Genomic DNA, 20,767 nt, shown 5'->3' with positions numbered 1-20,767 from the left:
GAATAATAATAAAAATAAACAATTTTATTTAATTCGTCAAAAAACTATAAACATATTAACAACTATCCCTCTGAGAAAATAACAAACAAATTGTATAATACTTGTAGTAATAAAACTTTATCAAATAATATTCAAAATTCAACATGAAAAATTAGTTCTAATCTTCATTACAATTATGCTTGAATAATTGTACAAAATTTTAAATATATTTTTACAATTTACCTCGTAGGAAAGGTTTTAAATATTTGTGGAATGATTCGTTTACGGGTTCAGCATTCAGAGGACTTTTTTGAGCTTCCTCCATGAGGCGCTCATAAGCCCGACCGTCGTAAGCACCGAGGGTTGAATTCAATACCTGCACAAAAAGACAAGAAAAATATATATATATATATATATATATATACATATTATCCTTTATTAGTTTTACATCTTCATGAACGTTAAAAGTAGAACTATTTCCATTATTCATATATTTAATATTTAGTATATTTTGTATGAATATGATAACGAAAATTGATTATAGCGTGCTTCTACCAAAACATGACAATCTAATCAAGTTGCTGTATGTGTTTCTATCAAAACAAATAATTTGTGAGAAGATTTAAGCCCGTGAATAGTAATCAGTGTCAAGAGTAAATCCTCATACTAACCTCGTCCCTGAAATCGAAACCATCGACCAGACCGACAGCGTTGGGCCGAATTTTCTCAAGAAGATCTTCGTACCTCTTCTGTAACACACGAACGTCCTTCTCCGATAAGTTCGTGTACTGTAAAAAAATTAATGATATTATATAATTATTTAAAATGTAATTGTATGTAATAAGATTCTATAGGAGAAATGTCGCAGAACAGACTACACGGATCTATGCTGCCGTGCATAACCATCACCACGGTAACGGGTTCGATTCCAGCTCGTGTAGAATTTTGTATTTGTACAAATATTTCTTTCCGGTGTGGGGTGATGGGTCCTTCTTTGTGGATCTTCCCACCGTGTCCTCGGAGAGCATGTCATGGTCGCGATTATTACCAGAGACTCCTGTTAGCTATCGTTATTCATGGTAAGGAATATATCCGATAACCTGCAGTGGAGTATTATATTAATTTGATAACATTAGGTTAATTTGAAGCATACAGTGTTGAAAATAATACGCCTCAACGTTTTGACGATAAAAATGTAAATAAAAAACGCATGGTTACTTAAGAGCCCATGGATGTTAAAAACCCGCAGTGGAGCTTTAACCCTTCTCCTACGTGGATATAGTAGCCTATGCTACTAAATATATCAAATATAGCGTTATTGCATTTTATTTACTTACAAATAAAACTTTAAAAGAAACTTTGACAATGATGACTATACTTTTATATTAAACTGACTTTATTTTTTTATTGAATACTGTTTATTGAATTAATTTGGTTCACAATCAGTATAGACGAAAAAAACCGACTTCAATCACATCGACAAGTAATATACCGTAAGTAGACGAAAAAAATTAACAAACAAACTAGTCGCCACTGCGATTTTTGAAAGATTCCCTCGATTCCTGGGATGCTATCATCATCTCATCATCTGGTTTTCTTATCATGGTACCGCCCTTGGCATATCTCCTTTCTAACAAAAAAAGAATTATCAAAATCGGTTCATAAACGAGGAAACTATCCGCGAACACATAAAAAATATGTATACGTTCGAATTGAGAAACGCCCTCCTTTTTTTTGAAATCAGTTAATAAGTCCAGCATCCATAAATTACCTACCTACATAAATATATAAAAGCATACCAATATAATACATATATAATATAAAAGACTCTATTCTTTTAATAGTCATATAAAACAGGATATGTTTAAAACTAGATCAAACAACTTTATATTACCGGTTAATTTACATTTTCGCTCCAATAAATCAATAACAATCTATACTAATATCGATAAAATATTTGTCGATTCGTTTGTAATAAAAAAAAAAACTGATATAACCCAACCAACCAAATATAATTATATTATATGACTTCTTTCCTTATTTAAAGCCACATTCTTGAAATATAACTTATGCTATAAAACATCAAAGTGTGGCTTATTGTAAAGCGCAGTAGTCATAAATGTCAACGCAGATGAAACCGCGAAGGACAAAGTAGCGTAGTGAGTCACAAATACTAATGCCTCATAAGCGAAACAAACTCAGTTGGAGTTTTTTTTTTTTGTGATCCATACGGACCATCGACCCCGTATCTAGTATAACTGTACTAAAGACCTTATCTCAGAGGTCAAGATTATATAGATCCATTATTTTAATAGTACAGCTAACATCTCACGTATACACTCTAATTTAAAAGCATTAAAATATTTTATTACAAAAAATTGGAACTTGAAAACCTTTTAAGCGAGCGGTACTCAAGCGAACCTTGACTATACAATCATCATCACATCAGCCTACCGCAGTTCACTACTAGACATAGGCCTCCACAAGTTCGAGCCAAAAATGGCGTGAACTCATGTGTTTTGCCCATAGTCACCACGCTGGGCAGGCGGGTTGGTGACCGCAGGGCTGGCTTTGTCGCAACAAAGACGCTGCTGCCCGTCTTCGACCTGTGTATTTCAAAACCAGCAATTGGATGGTTATCTCGCCATCGGTTGGCTTTATTAAGTTCCAAGGTGGTAGTGGAACTGTTTTATCCCTTAGTCGCTTCTAGGACACCCACGGGATGAGGAGGGGGAGGACTATACAATCATACCAATCCAACTATCAATATAATTTTTAATAAATTAACATGAAAATATACACATAACTATAAATTTTATTCTGAATTGTTTACGAATATAATATTTATATTTTTTATTATTCAAGTAATTAAATATATTAATTCGATTTTATGCGCACTATATGAGTCTTAAATCTTGAGAGATTATTGTACATATTATGTACTAAATAGTCCCTGCTCCTACATTCAGAAAGAGGGCTAGCCCAGCAGTTGGATGTTACAAACTGAATCGATCAAACTATCAAATGAGTCTATGGATACTTGGAATCTGTATCGCTTTTATGTGTACCATGCAAATAGTCCGCATGATTTCGTTGGACGACTGTATGCACGAAAAGAAATTATGATCTTTCTATGTAGACAGTAGTAGTGACTCTAAAGACTCTAAACCAACTCTAAACACACTAGACTCAATGTAAATTAAAAAAGCATCAAATCAAAATATTTTTAATGTTATTAAAATCAGTTTGTATATTTAAAAAATAAAAACAGATGCCAGTGAGTGTGATCATTCACAAAGACGAACTATAAATAGTGTTGTCATAATATCGATTACAATAATTATAATTCGCGTGAGACCGATGACTCATATCGATACGCGACAAATCGATTTTTTGCCACGACTCATTTCAGCGTCTATGATAAAAGGTAATAAAATTTTATGATCTTTGTAAAACAGGTTATGAATTCAATGGTTTCAAATAGAAATGCATCGAAAAATGTACAAATTGGTTTTATATATACAAATAAATAAAACCAGATTAGATCCACTCTTTTGGTAATATGATATTACAAAATAACTCATTCAGTTCTGTATATTAGATATATAATGAAAATTATTTTTGAAGGGCAATCTATAATATAATCGATATTGCATCAAAACTATGTGTACTTTTATATTTTTCTATCTATCTATAACAACCGCTCTAGTGTAGTGGAGCGAGTAGTCGCCTGGAACGCCGACGGTTGCATTTTTCAACCCATAATTCAACAAATGTTTGGTAATAATATGGCGTAAGTTAGGAACGAGTAGTCCGATTTCATTTGTTTTTTATTTTTGGTAGAAAATTTAAAAAATATTTTGAAGAAAGTATTGTAAATATTTCAAATACTTTTTATAGTTAAATTTTTTTTTTTTATACAACTAGGCCGGCAAATAAGCGTATGTGATGGTAAATAATTACCGTAGCTTATGACGCTTACAATACCAGAAGCATCGCAAGCGCGTTGCCTACCCTACCCCCAATTTCCCCAGGAGCTCTGATCACCTTATTCACAATAGGAACACAACACTGCTTGAAAGTAATATTATTTAGCTGTGGTCTTCTGTAAGGTCGAGGTACTTCCCCAGTAGGACTATTTCAGATTCCGAGCAGGATATTTCCTGCTGTGCCCTACCTCAGTTCTTTCTATCATAGATCAAACAACTCCTATATTTGCTTGGGTTTTTGAAGCTTTTCTCTGCTTGATTATTCAAAATATCTCTCATATCATTTATTTTATTTTTTTCTCTTTTGGACCTCCAATGCTTTCACCGTCTTCCGTTCTCATAAGCCTGTACGGAATTTAACAAACCACATACAAATGGTTGCTTCGCCCGGCGCAGAGTCCGAATAACACTCATCAAGCCACTTTTTGGTATCAGCAGCACTTTTTTCATAAAAAAAAAAAATTATTAATTAAAACACGAAATTCCTTTTACCCATTTATTTCAAAATAACTAAAGTTGCTTCACTCAAAATGCTGTATCTCACAAACTTATAATCAGACAGCTGTGAATTTATACACGTTTTTTTGAAGGTTGGTACTAACTAAAAATGATATGGATTGTATTCTAGTGGCGCCAGCTCATAGAAATGATACGAACTGGTCAGCCCAACCAATATGAACTGTTCAAAAAATTAAAAAAAATGATTACCTATTTTATATTTTCTCATTGACATTGAAGTACGCATCATATAATGAAATCTACTCATGTTTTTACAGAACCCGTATTAATTCTATTTTTAATAGAAATTAATTAAAATACTTATTTTAAAGCATCTATTACACTCGACATCAAAACCTCTTTTGTTGTTCACGATAATATCTCACGATCAACATACAAAGATAACCGGGTCGAAATTTTTTGAACAGTTATTTACCATCTTGATTATATATTTTTTTATTTAAAGACTAGCTGACTCGGCAAACGTTGTCTTGCCGCTAAACGCTATTTAAAAATAGGGGTGGTGGTAGAAGGGTGAAAATTTAGGTTTGCATGTATTTTTCAACGCCAAATCATAATAAAATAAAGAATAAATAATTTATCTAAGAAGAAAAATAAATTTTTAGGGGTGGACTACCCTTAACATTTAGGGGGATGGAAAATAGATGTTGTTCGATTCTCAGACCTACCCAATATGCACACAAAATTTCACACAAACTATAAACACCGCCACACGAAAATTTTATATATTAGATAAAGATAACATGACATATATTATGTATTCACTTTGATTTATATATGATTACTAAAATTAAATAACTATTCATTATAGGTACGAAAATTAGTTTAAATCATTTACATTGTTAAATTGTTAGCGATAAAAATTATCGTAAACAATACACCGATGTTATTGTTTTCGCTATAAAAATATAAAAATAAATACTTATCGAATCACTATCTGCCTCTTTCCAATATTGATATTTATTCATACGTGAGTTCGGAATGCTAACGCTTCTAGCTTTATTTCCTTATTCAATAAATAGGCGTTTATGCAGCCACAAAAATATTGTTGAAATCAGACAGTTAACTTCTGAAGTAGGTACGCGATATTACATAAACATCTTAACAAAATATTTACAATAACTCATTCGTTTCGTTCATAAACATTATATGTAAAATGTAGTATTATTTTTGCGTTTTATTGCAGTAAAAAATAAATGAAATTAAGTGATGTTCTGTATGATTAGGGCGGCAAACAAGCGACCAAGTGATAGTAAACGGTTACCGTAGCCTGTAGACATCTGCAACAATATAAGCCTCGCAAGGGCGTTGCCGATCCTACCCCGACCTTCCCCACGAATTCTATCCACCTTACTCAACAGGAAGTCAGGAACACAACACTACTTGAGAACAGTGTTTTGTGATCTTCTATAAGGTTGAGAACGCTTCCCCAAACGAACGACTCCAGATTTTGAGCAGTATAATCTCCAACTGTGCCCTACCTCAATGTTTCAAATGTTGTACTCAAAAAGGCATATATAATATTTACATACAAAATCAATTGCAGTGCATTAATTTAAAATCCGAATGTTTTAATTTGTAGGAAATATAAAGTATGATCTACAAACACATAATATAAAGGGGGTGATAGACGTGCGAACTTAAAGTACGCGGTTTTTTAAGATCGCGAACTCACTCGGCTCGACGTCGGTGACACACGTGAAGCTTACTCATTCTGTATTGCGATGTCGTCGACAGAAGAAGCTTTGTGTTGTTAGGAATTATATCGTATTACATTTTAAAAACCAAAAAAAAGACGAACGTCTGAAATAATTCATTTGGAGTAATTTCTCAATCAAAAGTAATAAAAATTACAAATACACGACAAGCGTTGCTCATCCACGGACTAGCGAAACATAATTGTGTTTAGAAAAAAACCGACTTCAATTACATCGACAAGTAACAACCTCGTAGTTAGACGACAAAACAGTCACGTAAATACGCATTATTAAATATAACCCAAAAACTACTTATTAGATCGCAATCAAATTTAAATGGGAACACACGACATACAAAACCTTTTTATTAAAACAAAAATCATGGAAATCGGTCCACCCAGTCAAAAGTCTTAAGGTTCTGAATCGAGTTGAGAGCCTCCTACTTTTTTGGAAGTCGATTAAAATTGATGGCTCGAGGCTCGCAGTGCTGCCACGCGCACGAGCGCAGGCGGGTTACGAGCAAAATTTCAAACTTGTCGGATTGCCAACGAACTTACTCGGCGGTTTTAAGGTACGCGTACTTAGGGTAACACACTGGCGAAAAAGGTCGTCGAGCCACAAGTTTGCGAACTTACTCGCACGTCTATCACCCCCTTTAGGCCAACGCCTTAGGACAAACTTGTCTGATAGAAAGCAGAGATAAGGTCTTGGTTGGAGAGCGCTTGTCTAAAAATGTTAACTATTCTTTTAACTACTACATATTTACAAACAAATTAGGAACGATCAACGTTTTTTTTTTTTCGTAATGTCGCCTGGAAACAAGATTTGTAAATACATAAATACGAATATTTAAAAGCCACTAAATATTAATTAGTTTTTTCAACTTGATGTTACTAATCAACGATTCATGAATTCTGAATAATATATTAAAAGTTATATTAATAGAAAACGATACTGCTTTCCTTAAGATTATGTTATTTATTAACGACAATAAATAAGAGAAACTAATATTAATTTTTTTTAATCAAATTCAGGATGCAAATCGATTTAGAATTTCATTTCAAAATTATAAATTAATTAACAGATGGTGACTTGTCATAAATCTGATAAATTATGAACTCATCTATAACTTATAACTGTATGATAATGATTCATAATTCACATTATGTATTTATAAGAACGCGTTGGAACAGCGTGGTGGATTAAGCTCTGATCCTTCACCTACCTCCTAGTGGCATATTACAGGCTGTAGCGATTTATAAGAAAGTTTGTAATCGCTAAGCTATAAATATAGTTAGGAAATATTTTTTTTAATCCAACTTTTAAAAAACTCTGCAATATACAAAATAATATTTTCTTTTTGTCTTGGTTCATACGTTTAAGTTTACTAGACTAATAATTGTGTTTGCTTGCAAACGAAAAAAAAAACCGACTTCAATTACATCGACAAGTAATATAACGTAGATCGACGAAAAAATAGTCAAGCAACTACGCGTTATCAAAGATTACTCAAAAAGTAGTTATCAGATCTCGACAAAATTTATATGTGACCACATGATAAACATCATCTTTCGATTAAATTAAAAATGATCAAAATCGGTACACCCAGTAAAAAGTTATTACGGATTTTCGAGAGATTCCCTCGATTTCTCTGGGATCCCATCATCAGATCCTGGTTTTCTTATCATGGTACTAAACTAGGGATATTTTCTTTCCAACAAAAAAAGAATTATCAAAATCGGTACACCCAGTAAAAAGTTATTGTGGATTTTCAAGAGTTTCCCTCGATTCCTCTGGGATCCCATCATCAGATCCTGGTTTCCTTATCATGGTACTAAACTAGGGATATCTCCTTTCCAACAAAAAAAGAATTATCAAAATCGGTACATTCAGTAGAAAGTTATGCAGTATAATACAACGTAGGTCGACGAAAAAAGCGTCAAGTAAAAACGCATTATTAGATATAACTCGAAAAGTAGTTGTTAGATCTCAAATAAATTTAAATGGGACCAATTGGCATACACCACCTTTCGATTAAAACAAAATTTGTCGAAATCAGTCTACCCGGTCAAAAGTTCTGATGTAACATACATAAAAAAAAAAAAAAAAAAAAAAAAATACAGTCGAATTGAGAACCTCCTCCTTTTTTGGAAGTCGGTTAAATATTCGTAGTTTTGCGTAATAGGCATGTAAAATATATAATCGCCACAAATCGACATAGTTCAGTTTTAAATGGAACCGGTAGATCCGATAAATTCTTATTACTTTGTTCAAAACAATATGTTATGTATTCATTTATGTATATTTGTCGAAAGCCGATTCATATATATGATGTCAAAACTGCCCAACAACCGATTGTAGATAACAAACTAAGTTTGAATAATTAAGTAGCGGAAATCCTTATAGGCTCATTTGGGTCATAAAAGCTATTTAAATAATTTTGGAAAGTGACTCAATTTAAGTAAAAAATTAACAAAATAATTATGACAAGTAAATCAAAGCAAAAACTTGATCCTGCGTCATATAGGATATGAGTACATTTGTATTATTTTTTTGAAATTATTCTTTGCTTTGTAATATTTCTGTTTTTAGTGTACAATAAAGTTTATAATTATTTTTAACCGATTTCAAAAAAAGGAGGAGGTTACTCAATTCCACGAGTTTCGATTTCGTTGGAAAGGAGATATCTCTAGTTTGATACCATTATAAGGAAACCAGGATCTGATGATGGGATCCCAGAGAAATCGAGGGAAACTCTCGAAAATCCGCATAACTTTTTACTGGGTGTACCGATTTTGATGATTTTTAACTTAATCGAAAACCGATGTTTATCATGTGGTCACATTTAAATTTCATCGAGATCTGATTACAACTTTTGGAGTAATCTTTGATAATGCGTATTCACTTGACTATTTTTTCGTCTACCTACGTTATATTACTTGTCGATATAATTGAAGTCGGTTTTTCTTCGTTTGCCTGCAAACACAATTATATTATGTCGAAACATACGAAAAATTCAAAGACAAGTGTACATACATATGCATCGATTATTTATTTATACTTTATTTTACATCACAAATACATTATTAAACATAGTCATCAGTTCCAAATTGTAGAATATACGAGTACAATGGGCGAATTTAATTAGCCATTTTCTTTTTTTATTATCTTTATTTATGGACTTTTTATGCCACATGCCAGTCCTACACTAAAGTTATCCATATAACATTAACAACTTAGGAACATTTTAACCGACTTAAAAAAAGGAGGACGTTACTCGATTCGACCGTGTATATATATATAAAGCCTAACAACTCAGAACTGACAAACAGGTTCTATTATACAAATTAATACGTAATAAATAACTGAACAATCATTGACAAATATACTCAAGTAACTGTCCCGACGTCCAAACGTTGTTGCTACAAAACTGAACCAAAAAAAAACAATTTTTTGTAGTCACTCGGAAGTTATGTGTGTACATATATTAAGGCGATCATCATAATTTTTATTTATATGTAGATTTTTGGCAATATTTTTTTAAATTACTATAAGTGTCAATACGGTGGACACGGCAACACCATCAGTTTAGAAACTTAATTAAACGGTGTTTTGATGATTAGAATAAGCGCAAACAACATTTGAAAATCTACACGAATAAATAAAATTGGAGTGTCTGTTTGTAATATTAAAATAATTGATACTACCTTACTAAATTCATATGTGTACACACATTACATATACCAAAATAGCATTTTTTATAATTTTTGTCTGTCTGTCTGTCTGTTTGTTTGTTCCGGCTAATCTCTGAAACGCTTCAACCGATTTCAGCGGGACTCACTGTTAGCTAAGGTAATAAGGAGTAAATTATGCTACTTTTATTTTACTTTTTTTTTAAATTATAACAGCGAACAGAACAATAACTATTTTGTTAAAATCCACGCGGACGAAGTTGTGGGCACAGCTAGTATAATATATATATTAACATCAACATCGTCGAAATATTATGCAAATCGGAGCAATAAATTGATTAAAAGGATCACCGGAAACCTGAAATGGGCGATTTGATCGAATCAAGAGTATAAATCTCAAGTAATTCTCTGCAAACAGGACTATAAAATATTTTATGATTATAACCGTTAATAGCAAACTAATAAACTTACAAGAATCCATTTAAAAATCTTTAAAAAAAATATTTGATTTTTTTAATTAAATTAAATTTTATTTTACCATTATTATAACATCAATCATTTTGTTCGTTAGGCATAGGTAGGATAAAGAATAACCCGATTATATTTAAGATTTTCTAAAAACAAAGTTTATGAAAATGAAATTCCGTTTCTATTTTTGGATTTATACTTCAAGTGATATGTATGTATTTGTTATATAAAGCCAGATTAAATAGAAAGAAGTATGCACAGTGATAGACAACTCATTGGGTCGATTTAAATAATTCAAATAAATAAAATTTTACAAATATAAATATTTATAACTCTCCTTATACTACATACAGTCCAAATATTTAAACTTGAATATTACTAAACACCACCAAATCATGTATTCAAAAAGTTAAAATAAGTCAAAAAATGTAACACAGTTAAAAAACATTGTCACCTACTCTTTTTTAACCTACTTCTAAAAAGGAGGAGGTTACTCAATTCGATCGTGTATATATATATATATATATATATATATATATATCGTGTGTATGTATATATATATAACTTTGTCGTTTATGAACCGATTTTGATAATTCTCTTTCTGTTGGAAAGGGGGTATCTCAAGTGTAGTACCATGATAAGGAAACCAGGATCTGATAATGGAATCCCAGAGCAATCGAGGGAAACCCTCGAAAATCGTAGTGACGACTACTGCGTTTGTTAATTTTTTTGTCTACTTACGTTGTATTATTTGTATATTTAATAACTGATACGCATTAAAATACTCGTAGTTCGATGTTTTTTGGCATAAATCTTAATTTCGTGAAAAATAAAAAACCTACGGTTAAATAAGATTTAGACATCTTTAATATTCAGAGTGCTACTCACCAGTAATAAATCTCCCATCTTTTCCAAAGTCCAGAAGATGAAGTAGAGTTCCAGAAGTTGATGTAAAACTGTTTTTAATGGTGGTGAAAGTGTGACAGTTTTTCTTTCTACTTCTGTTTTGTAAGCTGTCAGAACGAGTACTCTAGCGTGTGCCTGAAACAAGATAAGGCTATGAAAATCCCTTCTGGAACATAATTACAGTGAATTAAGTTGTTTAAGAAAAATTTAGAAATAAAGTTTGATAAACCGCACTACTTTATCGATCTTCTTGAAAATTTTACTGCTTTATATTCAACACTTTGGACATCATTCAAAACCTTAATTACTATTTTTTTGGCATAGGCCTCTTTTCCCATGTAGGAAAGGGAACAAAGCTTAATCCACCACGCTGCTCCAATGCGGGTTGGCGGATATATTCCCTACTATGAGTAGCGATCTCTATCAGAGTACATGATAACAACCGGAACCGACAGCTTAACGTGCTCTCCGAGGCACGGTGGGAGACCCATATAGACTACTTTAATACCCAGACCACGGCAAACATCTGTATGGCCAATACAAATGTTCGTCATGTACGGGGATCAAACCCGTAACTACCAGCGCAACAGCCACAACCCAGTGCCGTTGCGCCGACGTGTCGTCGTATTATACACAAAAATTTTAAAATAGAAAATGTCAATATAGTTCTCTTACCTCAGCTGCGTTTGTTAATTGGATGGAAGCTTTGTTCCAGGCGTCTTCTGGATCCAGTCCAGATGCCAGGTACTGTTCGAAAGACGACACGCTTGCTGATAGCTTACTGCAAATATGATATACAATTACCTTTTTTTGTTATTTGGCCTTAATAATAATACTTAATCAACTGTTTTTTGTTTTTTTTTTTTTGTTTTTTGTAATCCAAACTTACCAGATATATTTTGAAAGGAAGAAAAAGTTTTGAGGGAATAATCCCTACTAATATTATAAATGTGAATGTAAGTTTGTTTGTTACGCTTTCACGCGAAAACTATTCAACCGATAATCATGAAACTTTGTACACATATTCTTGGAGGTATTAAAAGTAAAATAGGATACTTTTTATTTAAAAAAATTCATGCATGTAAAAGCTAGAAAAATATAAGGCGAGATGAAAATTGAAGTAGCCAATGAAATAGATAAAATTAACGAAATAATACGAATTAGTATGTTATGATTAAGTTAACGGTTACCTATTAGAATTATGATTTCTTTTCTATTAAAATATATCTTAAGAGTAACCAAACAAGCCTCAGGATCAAGGAACTGGTAAATAATTTCACAATTTCAGTACTAGAAATAACAAATAAAAATTAAAATTAATTAATTCTAAATTAAAAATTACCCTTTAGAGTAAAACGTTGACATTACTTACCCTTTAGCTACAACCTGGAAACTTTTAATTATTCCATCAAGTGTTCCATCAAATGTCGACGACGGCGATTTATCAGCAAGATAAGCCATAGAGGGACTTAATGGTTGACCTTTTAGGGCTTGACCCCATGCTTTAAACAAGGATCTGAAAATTGAAATCATACCAGTATTATAAACCTCCATTTCAGTCCTTTTCTTTCGTTTTACATTATGTTTATTCAAATTTAGAGTGTGATGTCAGCAATATTTATACGTGCCTCCCATAATATCAAAGATAAATTCTTCGTTGTCTGTGATAATATTCTTGAATACTACAACTTAATAACTCTAATAATACAAATACACTATGTAGTACGCTCTGTTGGTATTTACAAAATTAAATTATGCATGGTAATTGAGGGTTATAAGTTTTAATTCCGAATTATCGCGAGAATTTAAAAACACAATCGACTTTTAACTAGTAACAACTGTTGACGCACTTTTTAATGAGTTTGCTTTCTGCAATTCACGGCGTTCGATAGCCTCTAGTCAAAATAAAAAATATTAATAGTATGTCACCAGTTAGCGATAACAACAAAATAGAAGAGCTTGTAAAGGTATTACATCTTTTAACTTTTATAGGTTCATATTGAATTCACCTAGCAGTCTGCAATAGCAACACGGTATTTTCTCCTTCGTAAGTGCAGGTAGCTGTTGAGACTCCATAGAGGAAAGGAAGGCAAGACGACAACATGTAACCGTGACCACCGCACGCCATACGACACTTCTCTATCAGCGCCGTGCAGTCCGCAGAACTGATGACTTTCAGTGCACAAGCTAATGAATGCATCTACGAAAAGCATGTAAAAATAAATTTTTAATTATTACAAATAAGCAAAAAATTTTTGTGTATTCATACCGTAAAACTCAAAGAAACTTAACGGAATATATTGATAATAGATCTCTTACAACTGTTATTTATACTTTAGGTAACCTTTTTTCTATACTACATATATATGTTGCAAACAAGCTTACAGTTTACCTGATGGTAAGCAGTTACCATATCGTATGGATGCCTTCAATATCGTAATTTAATAAGAGTATTGTAAGCGCGTTGCTGACCCTTGCCCTGACTTCACCCAAGATTTCTGACTACCTTACTCACAACAGGACCACAGCAGAGCTTGACAGTAGCATTATTTAGCTGCGTACTTCTTAAGGTGCTTCCTCATAAAGTTCTTGTGATGGTTCCCCAATCAAGTTGCTTCAAATATCAAGCATAATATTTCTTGACATTCGCTTCAGCCTGTAATATCCCACTGCTGGGTATAGGCCTCTTTCCCCGTGTAGGAGAAGGATTAGAGCTTAATCCAGCACACTGCTCCAATGCAGATTGGCGGATATGTTCCCCACTATGAGTAACGATCGCTATCAGGTGTACATGATAACAACCGGGACCGACGGATTAACGTGCTCTCCCAGACACGGTGGGGAGACCCAAAGACCAATACAAATGTTTGTTTTGTGTGGGGATCAAATCCGCAAACGCCAGCACAACAGCCACAAACTAGTGCTGTGACCGTTGCGTCAACGCGTCGTCATTTCTTGATATGCCTTGCCGCAATAAAATAATATTAAAAGACAAAGTTCAAACCTCAAGATTGGGTTTTACACGATAATGATTGTGGGCATTAAAACAAACTCAACAATGATTTAGACAATCTAACCTCAGGCAAATTATCCAACTGTCCTCGACCAAGTTCTTTGTTAACTTTGACGTAAAGATCCCAAAGCCATCGCACAGTGAAATGATAAGCGTGAGCTGTTGCAATCGCTATTATTAATTTATGTTGCTGGGTCACATAGTCCAATATTTGAGGTTCAGGCTCCCTATAAAAACATGAATAAAGGAATATTTTGACTTTCACCTAATGATAATAAGAGGTGCTTCTATTTGACTGTAGCTTATAAATGGTAGCGTACCTATATGGTTTTATTAAATGTATTTGGTTATTACACCTATATATTCTAACAAAAATTTTGAAAAAAAAAATACCCATTTTTTAATTGCGATTGTCTTCTGATGGCTGCATAGCGTATTGCAATGGTTACTGCCTTGGCTAGATAAATAGATGCAGTATTTAGGATTGTAACGCGCACATATACCATTGTACCGTAAACCAACTTACTATTTGGAGAAGCTTTGAATGTACCATCCTAGAAAAAAAAATAATCGAATAGATTATAAGCGACTGAATCCAAAATGTTTTAAATTTACAAATCTATTTCAATACAAACATTACACTAAGTCTATATTATTATTATTATTATTTATTATCGTTAATAAAAATAAAGAGAGCTAAGATAATTTTTTTGTCATTAAGATGTTTGTTGATTTCGTCAATAAACCTTGACAAAAGAGATGAAGTGCTTTTACCCGACTGAAATCCAAACTGATTTTGATTGTTTACATCATTTTTTCTGTAGAAACTATTTATGTGTTCTAATACATATTATTCGACAATTTTGTTTATGGACGAGAAGTATGTTATAGGGCTTTAATTTACTTTTTAATTAATTTATGTTACTTTAATTTACTTTAATTAACTCTCTCTTTTTTAATCATTACTAATTTTTTTCAATGTATTAAGTTTTTTAATAATATCGCGATTATGAATAACAACATTTTATCAAAACTATCCATTCTTTATTTTACCTTTAACACTTGTGCATTTTTCATCATCATCCAATTTCTTGGAATCCTGGCATGATTGAACCCAAGAAAACCATTATTGACAGTATTAAAACCAAGCTTGGGTCCAATTTCTCCCACATGAATGCCTGGCAGAGGCATGTGAGTTTCTTCATCTCTGATTTGCACCATAAATGGTTGAAGTCCATAATTTTTGTCTTTAATGTACAGCTGCGCCATAATCATACAGTAATTTGCTGTATGCGCCACTAAAAATTAAAAGGCACAATTATTTTTTTACACTTAGTCGAATTTCATTCGATAAGAATGAAAGTGAAGAAGAATGTTTTATGTTAATTTATAATAAAAGTTTCTCAGCAATTTTAAGCAATGCCGCTTGATTGACATTAGATAAATCAAACCTTGAATACGGATAGATCAAAGCAAATACAGAAATGGTTGACCATTTATAATTTTTTTACTTTCAGACAAAAAAGGTAATTTTCTTAATTTTATGGTTTAACGCCTTTGTGCAAGGACATTTTTCTACAAATGATTTGAGCTATTTTCTACTTACAACCACCAGGCCACCATTTGTAAGCTGTTATTGAAGGACTGTGCAGGATGAACTCTTCGGTATTGGAGTCATACGTTGCTTGTGTTTCTAAACCACGAAGAAAAGTGCCGTGACCTAGTTCTGTCTGAAATTATAAAGCCATATGAATAAATTTTGTGTACATAAAAAATGACCCGAAGCTACATTACAATCACACAGTTTGTAAGACATTTTTTCTAATTAATTATGGTACGCGAAATAAGTGCTATATGCTAGGTTTGTCGCCTCTGAGAATACGTAAAAGTACAACAGTATAATCATACTAAATATTCTAATTACTTATAATACTCTAAGTTTATTACACCAAATCGCGGCTTTGAGAAATGTATCACAGCCTAGCTATAGTAAATAAAAATACGTAAAATATTACGCCCTCGAAAAATTGAAGTAGGATTTTTGGATCACAAATCAGTGACATATTTTTCTAGTATTCTTTTATTTGTGCTCTCTATTAGTAAATCAACATATTTTAATAATAACGTATCAAGTGTAGTTGAAGATATTTGTAGTACATGATTTGCTGAGGCATTACTCAAAGAAGGACAATATAACGGTAATTCTACGTTAAGTTCATTGACACAGAGCAACACTAAAAATATTTCCAAAAAGTAGCTATGTTTTAGCAGCAATAAAAAATCATCGCAATAAAACAAAATCTCGACACTGTTTATCGAATGCCACAACGCCTGATTACATTACAGAGCTATTCATATTTCGTACAAAAATGCTATTTTGTCACATGAGGCAATTCGCTGAGCCCGCTAATAGTGCTTTCGATCAATAAATTTCTCACTCAGCAAATATTACTTATAATTAATAAAAAATATTTCAAATATACGATACCTGAGCATAAGTTCCCAAAATCTCATAATTTTCGGCTCTTTTCAACCAATACTCCCTCTGCTCATCATTAGCCTGGCCAAGAATAGCTGTCAAAAACATTGCGTTGTGGAGCATGAAAGGTGAATTATCTTTAAATATGGCACTTGATATGACATTCCGAAAGCTGGCTCTGAAATATATTATATTACATATTATATATGATTGATTAATTCCGCCAGTAACATCCAACTCCTAGGTATATGTTTCTTTCTCCATGTAGGAGAAGATCCAGAGCCTAACCACCACTACCTTCCACTGTAGGTTGGCGGATATACTCCCTACTATGAGTAACCATCCAACCATCCAACTACTTGCTTTGAAATACACAGGCCGAAGACGGGCAACAGCGTCTTCGGTGCGACAAAGCCAGCCCTGCGGTCACCAACCCGCCTGCCCAGCGTGGTGACTATGGGCAACACACATGAGTTCACGCATTTTTGGCGCGAACTTGTGGAGGCCTATGTCCAGCAGTGGACTGTATAGGCTGTAATGATGATGAGTAATGATCGCTATCAGGTGTCTATGATAACAACCGGGACCGACAGTTTAACGCACTCCCCGAAGCAATGTGAGACCCGCAACATACCTAAACCGGAAAGAAATTTTTGTAGAAAAACAAAAATTCATTCCACGCTAGAAAATCCGCAACTGCCAGTGTTTAGATAGATACACGGTACACGCACTACTACGGTACGGTACGGTAAAAATTTATTATATTTTTTCTATGGCTATGTACTTAATATCCCACTGTAGAACAAAAACCTTCTGATAGGATGGCTCCATTTTCATACCACTAAAATGGCAAATAAGCGTACCGTCCACCTGATGGTAAACGGTTTCCTTAGCCTACAGACGGTTATGATAAGAAGTACCACAAGCACTTTGCCGACCCTACCTTTGATGTTAAGACTGCGCATCCCCAGGATCACAAGCGCCCCCTAGTAAGGGTTAGTAACTTACCAAATGAACACTACATTACTTGAGGGCAGTAGTATTTAACTTATCATGGTACTTATTAGTACCCATATATTGAGTTTGTCTCCTAGTTAGTCTAGTTAAGCCTCCAAATACGCTTCCAAATAATTTGATACTAATATTATAATAGTTAGAGAAATGCTCTTACCTGATCTTTTCCTCGAGAGGCGTATTTTTGTCATTATTATCTTTTATAGCTTTGTATAATAAAACAGATTTTCGCACTGCGTTCTCGTATTTCTCCTTATGACTAAGGTATTCTTCGGGAATCTCATCTCGAATACCTTTTATACTCAGTATTTTCTTCTCTAAAAAAAATGTTGTCATGAGAGTTGGCTAGCAGGTACATAATTGTGCACAAAATAACAAAAAGGTTTGAGGTGTAATAAACTAAAACACAAGCAATGACGACTATATATGCTCAAAACCAGAAACAAATATTTTAATAGAAATACAGATACCCGTGGGAGTGTTACTGCATGGGTCATTATGTCTATTTTGTTAGACAAAATTTACACAAAAAAATACATATCTCTACAGAATTATACACAAATTGTAGAATTGGAAATACATGTTAAATAGAATTTTATATACAAGCACATTATCGTTTTTATTTGCATTTAATAAACTTACAATTTAGGTTTACAACAAGTTTTACATACATAAATGTGGTGGCAAACGAAAAAAAACTCATAGTTGAAGCAACTTTAAATCTTAATAATAGCGGCGCCTACAGTGATTTTATAAAGAGAAATCACAAAATCAATAATTATTGCTATAAGGTTTATGAGGCACTATACACTTTAATAAAAAAAAATCTGTCAAAACATAGTTATGTCAAAACATTTTGTGTCCTACTTGCAATCAATCTTTTATCCTATTGTATTATACCTTAAATTTTACTATAAATATTATAGTATAAAAATTATACATGAAAAAATCGAAAAGTTTTACTTTAAAACATTAAAAAAAATCTGATAGCAACACCATCTTAATAAAAAAAAAAATTATAACCTTACCGAGTTCTCTTCTATTTTTTGTGTTTTGTGGTCCCTCGTCTAAGAAATTAGTTAATTCTTCCACATTAAAAGTACACTTATTTCTCTCGTTCTGCAAATCGATGTTCACTTTCGTTGGCGCCATTGTGCTTTCACTTTGCGTAACAAGAAACAACCATACAACTACGCGTCGTTTACTGATTATTATTATGTCTTATACGTGTAGGTATATAAACGAAGATATGTGACAATTGTGTCAGATAAAATTAAATAACGTAATAAAGATAATAATGGTTTGTTCGTTGTTCACAATTTTGTTTAAAATGTATGTATCATACACTGTAAGCATATGACGTAACGATGAATGTGCGGCGTTTATATTTTATACATTTTTTAGTAGTGTGTTGTTAAGTAATAGTGCTAGCTCTTATATAATTTTAGGAGTTATTGTCAACTTAAAATGTGTCGATTGAGAACTATCTCACACATATGAAGTGAAGATATAAAAATTAGTGCTATTATCATTTATCTTTTATAGATAAACTTTATAAATATTCCTTTAAGATAGTAGTCAATAAAAAAATACCTACTTTCAAATGTACTATTCTATTTTAAATTATTTAAATTTAAATACTTAATTAAATTATTATGTAGCTACAGGTGCCTTAAGACAGTATTGTAGTCATATAAAAGTTAAGTATTGTAGTATACAATTTTAATTAATAAATTATAATATTAATGAAAACTGTTACAAAAAACAATAATGTATAACAGCTCATTTCGAAATTAATAAAAATCACTACACAATACAAATATCAGTAAAAGCACTTGTCACTTATTAAATTAATTAAATACTTAATTATTTTTTTATGTACCTGTAGGTACATAATAATTTAATTAATTGTAATATTAATAAATACTTTCCAGAAAAACAATAATAGATAACAGCTTTTTTCGAGATTAATAAAAATCACTACACAAGACAAATATCAGAAAGAGCACTTGTCACTTATTAAATTAATTAAATACTTAATTAATTTTTTATGTACCTGTAGGTACATAATAATTTAATAAATTGTAATATTAATAAATACTTTCCCAAAAAACAATAATAGATAACAGCTCATTTCGAAATTAATAAAAATCACTACACGAGACAAATATCAGTAAGAGCACTTTTCACTTATCACTTAAAATAAAATAGAAAATTAAAAATACGTGTCGTGCACTGATTTGTTACTTATTCTGAACTAATTAGTTAAACTACAATTAACCGCACTGCTCCACCAGTCCGCGCGTCAGTCTTCGAATATCCAAACTATTTCGTTTATATTGGCATTAGTAAATATGATCACAATTCCGATTTTTGCAAAAAACTCATGTGACTCCAAATTCGTGGGAATACGCACATTATTATTTTATTATAATGCATATTATTTAATAATGCTACTTCGTCTTACTTAAAAGAGCGTTTTAAATATCTTGGTGATTCTCTTAAACCTGACAATTTTCTCTTCACTCACTTTGTACTCGAAATTCTTTACTGTTCAAGCAGTCCGATTTTGGAATTCTTGCCTCTATCGATTAGACAACATTGCCTTCAAATGTAATTAATGTAATCTCCCTTAGTAATTTTTAATCACATCATAATCATTGTTTATCAACATTTGCTTATTTATCAGTAAATTTGTTTATATATCTAGTAAGTATAAATTTGTATGTATTATATATATTTGTACCTATTTATTGATTTTTCATATATTTATTCATTCTTTCTATGTATCTACACCTACACCCTTAATATAGTATATCATTTCCTCTACTCTAAGGTTGCAAGGAATAGATCGCGCATTGGCGGTAAGGCAGCCTCTTGTACTTATTTACTTTTTTTTCTTGTTATGTTCCATATATATCATCATTTCAGCCTATTACAGTCCACTGCAAGCAGATTTTCCCCCCTTAGTCACCACGCTGAGCAGAAGGGTTGGGTAGGCTTCATTAAAT

General features: G+C 32.3%; 1 protein-coding gene across 1 annotated transcript; it reads right to left on the bottom strand.

Annotated features, from left to right (window-relative positions):
• Positions 1-6: 6 nt before the first annotated feature.
• LOC123655379 (probable peroxisomal acyl-coenzyme A oxidase 1) lies at positions 7-19,127 on the bottom strand. Its single transcript, XM_045591196.1, has 13 exons — positions 18,785-19,127; positions 17,914-18,073; positions 16,752-16,920; positions 15,870-15,993; positions 15,317-15,561; positions 14,657-14,817; positions 14,328-14,490; positions 13,260-13,450; positions 12,623-12,766; positions 11,926-12,031; positions 11,233-11,385; positions 651-767; positions 7-355 (listed from the first exon to the last, which is right to left on the bottom strand). The coding sequence occupies exons 1-13, from the start codon at positions 18,906-18,908 to the stop codon at positions 212-214; spliced, it is 2,001 nt and encodes a 666-aa protein (XP_045447152.1). The 5' UTR covers positions 18,909-19,127; the 3' UTR covers positions 7-211.
• Between the last annotated feature and the right edge of the window lie 1,640 nt (positions 19,128-20,767).

Source organism: Melitaea cinxia, chromosome 1 (genome assembly GCF_905220565.1).
Source record: "Melitaea cinxia chromosome 1, ilMelCinx1.1, whole genome shotgun sequence".
Lineage (NCBI taxonomy): Eukaryota > Metazoa > Arthropoda > Insecta > Lepidoptera > Nymphalidae > Melitaea > Melitaea cinxia.
The sequence above is the reverse complement of the archived record's forward strand: the minus strand, read 5'-3'. Positions and strand labels throughout refer to the sequence as shown.